We start from the raw sequence: 11,272 nt of genomic DNA, 5'->3' as shown, positions 1-11,272 counted from the left end.
AAAGTAAATAGTCTTTATCAATATTTTCTTCTCTTTTGAAAAAAAAAAAAAAAAGACAGTTCATATAGAATTTTAGAAAATATATGAATCTTTTACTTTGAGGAGCTTTCTGCTTCTCTACAGAGCTAAAATGCAGTAAAATCAATATTCCGATGAGCGTAACACCTGAACTATATTTACATTTTTAATGCAGTAGCTTGACTTTGCCTCAGCCAAGTAGCAGTTACTTATGAACTTTGACACTCACATTTTGGTGAAGGTAAGCAATTTGTAATATGATGTATCTTCATATAAATCAACATATATATAAATTAATAGAGCTACTGTTTAAAACTTTAGTTTTATTGGCTTTTCTGCAGTAGCAACTCACTTTGCAATTATTTTTCACATTGTCACCCCCGTGTGTCGACTGGTACGATGGCATGAGTAACAGTATTGCTGCTTTGGTTACTTGCAGTTTATAATCTTAAAGCCTATGTCTCCATTCAAAGTGAAATTTTAAATGGAAATATGGATAATATGGATATTGAAAATGCAACTTTCCTGTTTGTTTTCTTTATTTATTTGTATTTTCATCTTAAATGCAATAAATTTATGCATCATAGATGTAAGTGGTTTATCACTGACCACCAAATCCACTCAGCAAATTTAACCACAAATACAAAAAACGTTATAAAACTTTACAAATAATTGGAAAACTGGCTTATGCTGTGTTGTTGTGTCCCAAATCTGGACCTTATGCAGAATGTGTGTTGCTTGTATGGACACACATGACCCACACACACTGTGTGTTTTATAACCATGACTTCAACTCACACAAAGTCATATATTTCATTGAATGACATTACTCTATGCAACTTTTATCACAATTCCCGCAATGTTTTATGAGGTAAACATAGACTTTAACAGACTATTACATGTAAAGATGAGCTGGAGTTCAGTATCACATATTTATCAGTTGGCTAATGTTGAACTTGTGATTACAATCTCATCATTAGGCCATAATCATCCTGAACCGAAAGAATAACACTGGCTGCTCAACAAGTGGATCATTTGGACGTGTCATAGATGGCTGATTTAGAAATGTAACCCTGTTTCTCCAGTCAGTCAAAGAAAAACCTAATAAAGTTGTTTATATTATGACTTACTGTCACTGACAGTAAACATCTCAGGCGTGGATACGCCTCCCCTGTCATGTCCATATTAGGGCATGCACGTCACACAGGTGCGCTGTCGCGTGGCCAATAAGAAGGCCACGGTCCTCCCTCTGTCTTTCACTTTCGATTTGAGGAGTCTCTCTTTTCTCTTCCCGGACGGAGGACTCCGCAGCTCTCTGTTGCTTGCGAGATAAAGGCGTTTGTTTAAGCTGCCTGCTCTCTGCGGGGACACGCTGAGGTTCAGGATGGATCAGAGAGACTTCAGTCAGATCGATGCAGAGGATGTCTCCAACCAGGTAACACACAAGGCGACGCATGGCAGGACTGACCAGGAACACGCAGACGTAAACGTGTTAAAGGGTGTAGAAATGTTTATTCCGTCGCTGAATAATAAGAGGAAGTGCTCGGTGCATCGTGGCTCAGCTGAGACTTTCCTCGGCCCAAAGTGGGAGGCTGAACAGACTTTAAGGTGACCACATTTCTGAAAGTAATCGATGATGGAAACATACGATGTTATCAATGTGAAGGAAACAACAGAGGCAATCATATGTTCAACTCACATAAGAGTTTTCACGCGCACAGACGCGCACTCCAGTTGTTACGGTAGTTACCAGTTACCCGGAAACAGGTCCCCTGCCCGGTTAACGGGCTACTGTAATAACTGAGTCTTTCCCCCTCCCTCAGTCAAATCTGGTGCATTTCCGAGCACAGACTCACCCTTCTTTACAGACACCCCAATGAAATCTGAGTAAATCTGTGAGGTGTCAGCTGTTTAACATGGGACAGCTCGGCCATCATGGGCTGTATGTGAGGAGAGTGTTATCACAGGAAACCACACTTTCTACTATCGATTATCTGCTTCCGCGTTTGAGCTGGAGGTGGCTCACCCTGATAATCAACAGTTAAAGGATTTTAGGTGGAATAGATTTTGGAAATCTCACCAAGATGAGATTTGTTTAGTGTGTAAAGTAAAGGAGTGTACTGCCCAGAGGTTCCTTTCGGTGGAGCTGGGGGCCCAGGTGCTGGTATCCAAAGCCACTAACCCTCACCCAAAACTCAAAGACTTCAATTTAGAGTCATAAAATGCAGATAACCTTAATGCCTTTAACTGAAGTCACAGCAAAATCTTGTTGGTCCAGTGGAAAAATTTAGACAAATTGATTTCATGAATGAAGAAGTCAGCACATTATGACCATGTGCTCAATTTCTCCACCTCACAGTGTGGACATGAAGTGTCGAAAATCTGAAGTATTAATTGGGATGGTGCACATCTGAGTGAGTTCCTCCTCTTTTTAACACAGAAAATGGAGTTTCAGAAGCTGCTTTTAGAAGTAGGGAAGGCCCTGGAAAAGGATGAGGTAAAAGCCTTAGCCTTTCTTTGCACCGATCTCCTCGGACAAAACCCGAAGGCTATGGAATGTGCCAACTATCTCTTTTGTCGACTGAGAGATCAAGACCATCTCTCTGTCCATCAACCACACCTGTTGACTGAGCTTCTCCTCACCATTAAACGTAAACATCTGGTCCGTAAGTTTGGGCTCACCTTTGATGGAGCCACCACGTGTAGACTCATCTCTCCTTACAGGTGAGCTGTGCATACTTGCCCTTTTTTGTCTTAGGTATGTAATCAGGTATAATTGAGTGAACACAAAATCTTTGCTAAATATGAAGCACTGCTCTATATAGATATAACCAGAAGAATGACAGTAAGTACAGAACTAGTCAGTTATATATAGAAATAATTTCAAAATCAATCTCATTGTGCCTATTATGTTCAAGTTTAAACATGTGCGCTAAATCCTTTTTAATCAATGCTGGAATATGGACTGTGTGTTAGACCACAGATTGTGTAACAGCGGTTGTTATACAAAGACAAAAATATTTTAGCTCACGCTATCAAACCAGCTAGACAACATGAAAGTACAAATACAGGCACCTAATTTCAGTTGGAGTCTAAGAGTCTCTGTCAAATCCAAACTTGATCCCATTATGTTCACTTTGTACAAAACTATTAAAACCTATTCACATCTGAAAGGGAATTGAATTGTTTTGGAACTTTTGGTTTAAATATGCAAGATTCACCAATAATCAAAAATAGTTGCTTATTTAAATTAGTATTCATTCAAAACACTGCTAATGACATTAGGGCTTGGTAGCAACCAATCTAAGTGTCACAGGTTGTATCAGGGGAGGAAATGTGGAACTAGTGCATTCCTCAAAAGTGTCCTCAGAACAAACAGGGAGCTCCATGTCCTGTCAGGTCCAGTGTACTGGGACAAAATGTAACACGTTATTTTGTGTTATTCCAGGAAGCTCCTCTACAACCTGTCGGAGGAGATCACTGATAAAGAATTGGAACAAGTGAAGTTCTTGTTGAATGCAATATTGCCACGTAGGAAATTGGAGGAAAATGTGGTGAGTCCTCAGGTTGTCAATGTTTGAGGGAAAAATTCAACGCAGAGGTGATTAGGTAGTCAGCAATAGCAATAAACATGGAAGCCATATTTTATCAATAGCGCTTAATATGTGCTTCAACTTCATGCATTGTTGCTAATGCTAATGTCTGCTGTAAAGTCTGTACATAATAATGCTATTATTGAGTGATATAATTTCATTTTGTTGTTTTATCTCCAAAACATTTCAGTCTTTGCTGGACATCTTTCTTGATATGGAACACATGGACCTCCTCAGTGACACTAATTTAGATGAACTGGAGAAAGTGATTGAGACAGTCTGTCCCATGTTGAGGGAAAATATCAAAAAGTTCAAAGCACGTCCGGGTAAGCCACAGAAAGCTGTCTAAATGTTACTGATTTATTAGAGACTGCAGCACACGAAATAGAAGGCTCCTCATGAATCACTCGAGGGTCGATTTACCTTGATGTGTATCTGCCGATTAATCTGTACGCAAGTCATGTTGCTATTGCTTTACTTGTGTGATACTTTTTATCGCAGTATGTGAAACCAGCCCCACAGCTGGACAAATGTGCCCATCGGGATCGCCTACCTACTCTTTTGAACTAAGCACAGTAAGTCTTTAATGCTGCTTAGTTTCTACTTAAGCATCACAGAAAGCTTTGAACCACGATTTCATCCTCACAACCCGTCACATGCCGCGTCACATGCCGCTCTGCATTTGTCATTTCTATTGTTGTTTCTTGTTTGTTTCCTGTATTCTTTATCAGAACCCTGAATCTTTAAATCATGAAAGGACTGCCACTGGTCAAAGATCAGGTAAACTGATGACTCATGTAGCTCCTTTGTTAACATGTAGAGAAATATCTGGATAACAAAAGACATTCTTTTATTAGCATCACGGGTGGGGAATTTTCAGTATTGCAACAGCAGTGCAGAGTACAAAAAGAGATAACTGCATGTCAGTGTTAAACACTTGAAGAGCTCATATAACAATATGAGTAAATGAAAGTATGAAAAAATTATTGTAAATTTGCTTTTGACAAAATATATGAAATACCTCCTGATATCGCCACAACACTTTACATAAGGGTCAGTCAATCTTGTTTTCCACGCTGAAACTAATCATAATATAGAGCATATTATGATTTATGGTATCAATAATTTCTCAATTCACAAGTTGAGATCGTTTTCTAAAGTTCTCCCATTTTTATTATTTCTCATAATAAAAATACAAAGCTGAAAAATACTTCAAAATGAAGAACAAAAATTTGTCAAAATATATCTGATCATATTGTGTTGCATGTGTTAACTTGCTTAGTGCTTTCATAGTAAATGTTGGATTTCCTGAAATTTTTTCAATATTATAATTCAAATTGTCTTTTTCCTTCTTTGAAGAAAGCCAATCACTGTCCGAGGTGAGAAATGATAGAATTAGCACATTTCAACACATGACACATGACATTTCTTTGTCCTTAATGGTCATTTTAAATTGCTCTGGTGTCCACCACAGAGGTTCTTCAATTCTTCCAGCGTCTCTGTGGGTGAGTTATTTTATTGTAGAAACCTGTTTCGGGTGTACTGCAGTGGACTGTATTTTGAAATGTCTTTTGTTACCTTTTGTCAGATCTTCCTGATGTGTTACATGCTGGGGAGAGCGAAAGGGCACTGTCACAGAGTCGTCCATGCGTTGGAACAAACAAGCGCGCCCCCGTGGAAGGTTGTTATAAACTTTCCTTTATCTGCACTGATGCAACATAACAAACCTTTTTTTAAATAAATGATTCAGATTTTATGTTTTTGCTGAAAATTGTGGCCTTTCCACTTCATCCCATAGCGAGAAGAGATAACTTGGGATTATTGCTGTCTCAAGAAAATGAATCTTCCCTTGAAAACCAGTTTCAGGCTGCAAATACAAAGAATGAGGTGTGTGGTTTATTTCGTTTTATGTATAATGTCCTCATGCACCCTAAGGACTTCCAAATGCCACATCTTTGCTCTGTGGCAAATCACATCTCCAATGCAGCCCCAATATCAAAACTCTGTTTTTATCTTTGTAGGATTTGGGGCAATATCCCATGACAGCAGCAACAAGAGGCATCTGCTTGATAGTAAACAACCAGGACTTCTCTAAGTCCTGTCTAAGACAGCGAGAGGGGACCATGATTGATGAGAGTAAGCTTATGTTTATTTTATTTTGGAAATCTCCAATGAAAGCAGGAGCTTGTTTTCCAGTCCTGCTTTGCCTGTATTTATATTTGTACATGTATATCTTCCAGGGTGTCTGACCGATGTGTTTCGCTGGCTGGGCTTTGAGGTCGAGATACGGATGGACTGTACGAATGCACAGATACTTTCTGCGTTTCAGGAGCTCGGCAGGAAAGACCACAGTCAGATGGACTGTGTGGTATGCTGCGTTCTTAGCCATGGCGACGATGGCGTGGTATTAGGTGTAGAGGGTCAGCCCGTTAAGCTCAGGGACCTGATGGAACCATTGAATGGATTAAATTGCCCCTCTTTGGTTGAAAAACCCAAACTGTTCTTCATCCAGGCCTGCCAGGGCAACAATGAGCAAAGGGCTGTCTACATCGAGGCTGACGGCAGCGCATGTGATTCCGTTTGTAGAGATGCTGTAGTAGCAAATGACTCCATCCCAGCTGATGCTGATTTCCTCTTGGCAATGTCCACTCTTCCTTCCTTTGTCTCCTACAGAGAGAAGACCAATGGCACCTGGTTTGTTCAATCCTTGTGCCAAAATCTTGTCCAGATGGTGCCAAAGTAAGTGAGAATATGCAAGAAATTATTGGAATAGAAACATTTCTAACATAGAGCCAACGCATATTTAATACATTACAAACATATGATGAGTGTATGACTCCTGAATGAGACATTGTTAAAATCAATGTTGCTCCATAGTTTTTAGTAATACGACAATAGAATAATAATACAACACTGTGTGGTACAATATCTTTTATTTAAGTAAACGATTCTGGTCACCTGAGTGTGAGTGTGAGTGTGAATGGTTGCTTGTCTCAGTCTGTCTCTGTGTGTTGGCCCTGTGATGGACTGGTGACCTGTCCAGGGTGTGTCCTGCCCTCTTCCATTGTGAGCTGGGATTGGCCCCACCACCCCGTGACCCGGAAATGGAAAAGCAGTTGAAGATGAATGAATGAATGAATGAATGAATGAATGAATGAATGAATTTTTGAGACCACCATCACACTGTGCTCTTTCCTTTTCCAGGGGATACGACCTCATATCTATCCTGACAAAAGTGAATGCAGATGTTAGCAGGAGGACAGATTTGGGCCATAAAAAAAAGCAAATGCCTCAACCAGCCTTCTCACTCAGAAAGAAAGTGGTCTTTCCTGTCCCTGAAGGAAGTCCTCATAGCCTCACAGAGACATCAAATGTTCCCTGAAACATGAACAGTGGAACCGCCGAAATTAGATGTTTATACATGCATTCAAATTTTGCTTTAATAAACTATACAAATTCATTATACTCATCACTTTATGGGTAAATTCAATATCACACCCTTTATTTCTTTCGTTTTATATTACTGAGCTTTTATTCAAAATGTGTTTGTATTATTGTCACGCTTGTTGTTTCATTCATGACTATGTACATATTGTCACACAATCACAATCTATGCAACTGCTCAAAGAACAACAATCCAGAGATCAAGGCAGACATTTTTTATGTAGTATTTTGAAAGTATTTTCTTGTTTGTATGTATATATAAACAATTTCTTTTAATAAAATGGTTAGAATTTACTCTGCCACTATCTATTACATTGAAAACAGCTCTTCAGCGAAGATCTTGAACTCAATTGCACAAATGTCATAAAATCTACTAAAAAGAGATGTCACAAACATTTGATTCATATTTGTAGTAGTCAGCTTTTAAGGTGAATGAAAACCCAGCAATTGTGTCACAAAAGAAAGTCATTACAGTGCACAGTGAGGTGTAATGTGGTGTATTTTACCGTGTCTGTGGCCTAAACGCTCATTGAGCAGCACGACCTATGATCAGTTCTTTTTCTTTTCCAGTCTCTCTCGTGGAGGTTTATCTTTCATTCAATTATAATATCAGTTTATTTTAAGCAACTAAACACGTTTGCCAGCCACACAAGTATTACAAAAAAAAAAAGCCCAAAACACTACATAAAAAAAACAGCATTTAATGACCAGTGACATATTTCTACAGGTAAACATGGTATGACCTCAAAGTTTGACGACCTTTGAGTATTTGTTATTTACTTTGTTTACGTTTCAGGTATTATTTGTTTGTTTGTTTTTTGCTTAAGAATTTATTTCAAATGTGTGTCTTTGACTTTTTGCCTTGATCCTTTGAAGTTCAGAGTTCCCTTGTGACATCATCTGTGACATCATGACATCAAAGCCACAGGTAAAGAGAACTTGCACAAGACCTGCCCAGTCAGCTCTGCTACCTTCCAAACGTATTGGAAACACTTGTCTGCAGACATGTCTTCAGAGGTTCAAGTACACGTAGGAGATCTTCTCCAAAGCAGTACCACCACCTACGAGGTATTGGATTTCAGCGGAGAGGGCATCTTTGGAAAAGTCGCTAAGTGCCGGGATTCGGTGACCTCAGAGTTGGTCGCAGTCAAGATCCACAAAGATATTGAAGATGATTCCGTTGAATGGGAGTTGGCAATGCTGGAGAAAGTCAGGACCCTTGACCCAGACAAAAGCAACATTGTGAAGTTCCTCGATCATTTCACACACAACGACTCCTCTTGTCTTGCCTTTGAAATGCTGGACATGAGCCTGTGGGACCTGATGAAGAAGCATCGGCAGCCGCTTAGTCTAAATAAAATCCGTCCAGTGACCCAGCAGCTACTGGTAGCTTTTGAAGCCTTGAAGAGCATCGGAATCATGCACACGGATCTGAAACTGGACAACGTCATGCTCGTCAATCAGAGAGATCAGCCATTTAGGATCAAGCTGATTGATTTTGGTTTGGCCATGTCATCAAGTGAAGTTGAGGTTGGAACAAAGATGCAGGCTAAGTCATACAGAGCTCCAGAGGTCACTCTGGGACTCCCCTTGTCTGAAGCTGTTGACATGTGGGGAGTGGGCTGTGTCATGGCTTTCCTCTACTTTGCAACTCATGTATTCCCTAGTAACTGTCCGTACTACCGGATAAAAACTATGGTTAACCTGGTAGGTCAGCCAGCAGAACACCACATGCTTGCTGGACAATCCATCTGGAAGTACTTCATCCAGGACCCCAACGGAGGATGGAGACTAAGGACACCAGAGGATTATGAGGCAGTAACTGGTGAAACGCCAGAGGTTCACAAGAGATATTTTGACTTTGTCAAGGATCTAAGGGATGCAGTGATGAGTTATCGACCAACAACAGATGATGTGGAAAATAAAGACAGAAGGGAATTTTTGGATCTCCTGAGATGCTGCCTTAATCCAAACCCCGAACTACGTGTTACTCCCAGGGAAGCCCTTCAGCACAATTTTGTAACAATGGCTCATCTAAGAGACGAAGTGACAGCCAACTTATATACAGAGGCTGCCCTTCAGCTTGTGAATGTTTCCCTACTGGAAAAGCCAGAAGAACCAGATGATAACGTGACTCACAATGACAATTCACACTCTGCTGTCATGACCAATCCGAGTTGGCACCATGGAAACAGTTCTTTGAATCTTTCTGAGGTTGACGCAGATGCAGAGAATGTCAGGATTGATATCGACAGTGACAGCAACATCATCAATAACAGGAACTGCTGCAGTCACAGTAACAGCTTTAGATCTAAATGTCCCTCAAGCCCCAGCGGGGATAAACAGCCAAACACACCTTCAGCAGCAGCCAACACTCCATCCAAGGAGGAGCCATCCTGTGCTGCTCACAACAACAACTGCACAAGTTCCAGCGGTCTGCCAACAGCCAGTGACAAAAGCAACAAGAGCGCGCCTGCTGACGCGGAACCAGCTGATGAAACCGCAGTCTCCAACCCGTCAAAGAAAAAAACTCACAAGAAGAATGTGTTTCAGAGGCTAAACAAATTCTTTGGCAGAGCAAAGAGAAGAGTAATCTCTCTCTTTGCACTGGCACAGAAACACTCCAACCCACCAACCTAACCATCAGCACCAACTAACCAAGACTTTCAGTTGTTCTCACCTCCACAGCTCTCTTACACCAAGACATTTCAAGAGCCGGTGCCCGGTCCTAACTCCGGGTTTCATGCTTCGACTGACCAAAGGGGCGCTCGGCCATGAACGCTCCCCAACCCCCCCCCCCCCCCCCCCCCCCCCCCCTCCCTGCCCCACCCTCCCAACCAGTCGAGGCAGACAGCTGGGGCTCATGTATTTGTGCTAGTTGAGAACCATTGAAATTAAAGGGTCAAAATAATTTAATGTTTTCATCATTTCATTGTACTCATTATGGAAAGAGAATTTGGTATGTTCTACCACTGACTATTACATATTCAACCTGTATTATTTGCATGTTGTGATCCCCATCCGATCAAACCCATATTCAGTGAGGTTTTTTTTGGTACATAGTGTTTTAAAAACTCTAGGTTTGAGACGCAACACAAAAACTAAATGTTAAACAAAAAAAAAATAAAGAAATAGATAGATAGCTAGATAGATAGATACAACTTTATTGACCCCAAGGGGAAATTCACCAAGTCAGGAGCTCAGCAAAATAAAAATAAAAATAAAAATAAAGATATTTAAAAAAAAAAACAAAAAAACTAAACATTATCCAGTCAGCAGAAGGAATTGAACGGAATTGAGCATTGCAATAGCTGTAGGAACGAAGGATCTCAACCTCTCCGTTCTGCAGTACAATGAGAGGAGCCTCCTGCTGCATCTGCTCCTCTGTTGCTCCAGGAGGCTGTGGAGAGGGTGTCTGCTGTTGTACATTACAGCTTTCATTTTGTTCAGTGTGTCTCTCTCCACCACAGCTCTTAGCAGGTCCAATCTCCTGCCCAGCACTGAGCCTGCTTTTTTTTGTCATCCAAGTATTTCTGTATGTGGCAGGACTCAGAGTTGTATTTGAAGTCTGAGGTATACAATGTGAACAGGAATGGAGCCAGTACAGTCCCCTGTGGAGCCCCTGTGCTGCTCATTACTGTACCAGAAACACAGTTCCCCAATCTGAAAAACTGTGGCCTTTCTGTCAGGTAATCTGTGATCCAGGAAGCAAAGGAGGGATCCACTCTCATTTCTCTGAGCTTGTCTTTGAGTATGATGGGTTGGGTGGTGTTGAATGCACTTGAAAAACCAAAGAATGTGATTCTTACATAAGTGCCTGATTCCTCCAGATGAGAGAGGGTACGGTGGAGCATGTAAAGGACAGCATCATCCACTCAGGTTGATCTTTGAGCTCGATCCTCAGCCTTTCATGATGTGCGATGTAAGGGCCACCGGTCTGTAGTCGTTTAGTTCAGCCAGATTTCAGGTACAATACAAGATGTTTTCCACAGAGCCGGGACCCGCCCCAACTGTAGACCCAGGCTGAAGACCATCTGCAGCCTTGGACTCACAAACAATCTGACCTATTTTATCATTTCCTTTACTGTGACTTAAACTAAGTACACTAAACATATGATGTACTGACATGGCGGACTTCCCGGCATGCACCAGTAGGCGGCGGTAAACAGCAGAGCCCCGCGCGGTGACGTCAGGGGTCCCCGCCGCAGACCCGGATG

General features: G+C 41.1%; 1 protein-coding gene across 1 annotated transcript; it reads left to right on the top strand.

Annotated features, from left to right (window-relative positions):
- Positions 1–1,283: 1,283 nt before the first annotated feature.
- Positions 1,284–7,071, top strand: casp10 (caspase 10, apoptosis-related cysteine peptidase). Its single transcript, XM_029492899.1, has 13 exons — positions 1,284–1,453; positions 2,459–2,742; positions 3,467–3,572; positions 3,802–3,937; positions 4,113–4,186; positions 4,343–4,391; positions 4,971–4,990; positions 5,086–5,116; positions 5,200–5,292; positions 5,410–5,498; positions 5,633–5,747; positions 5,852–6,350; positions 6,816–7,071. Exons 1-13 carry the CDS (start codon positions 1,403–1,405, stop codon positions 6,991–6,993), a joined length of 1,725 nt encoding a protein of 574 aa, XP_029348759.1. The 5' UTR covers positions 1,284–1,402; the 3' UTR covers positions 6,994–7,071.
- The last annotated feature ends 4,201 nt before the right edge of the window (positions 7,072–11,272 follow it).

Source organism: Echeneis naucrates, chromosome 21 (genome assembly GCF_900963305.1).
Source record: "Echeneis naucrates chromosome 21, fEcheNa1.1, whole genome shotgun sequence".
Classification (NCBI taxonomy): Eukaryota; Metazoa; Chordata; class Actinopteri; order Carangiformes; family Echeneidae; genus Echeneis; species Echeneis naucrates.
Note: the sequence above shows the minus strand (reverse complement) of the source record. Positions and strands in the feature narration are given on the sequence as shown.

Excerpts from the sequence above, each read along its gene's own strand:
- casp10 (XM_029492899.1), top strand. The coding sequence starts at position 1,403 with ATGGATCAGAGAGACTTCAGTCAGATCGATGCAGAGGATGTCTCCAAC. Across the intron at positions 3,938-4,112 it reads AAAGTTCAAAGCACGTCCGG|TATGTGAAACCAGCCCCACA; the intron begins GTAAGCCACAGA and ends TTTTTATCGCAG. Across the intron at positions 4,187-4,342 it reads ACTCTTTTGAACTAAGCACA|AACCCTGAATCTTTAAATCA; the intron begins GTAAGTCTTTAA and ends ATTCTTTATCAG.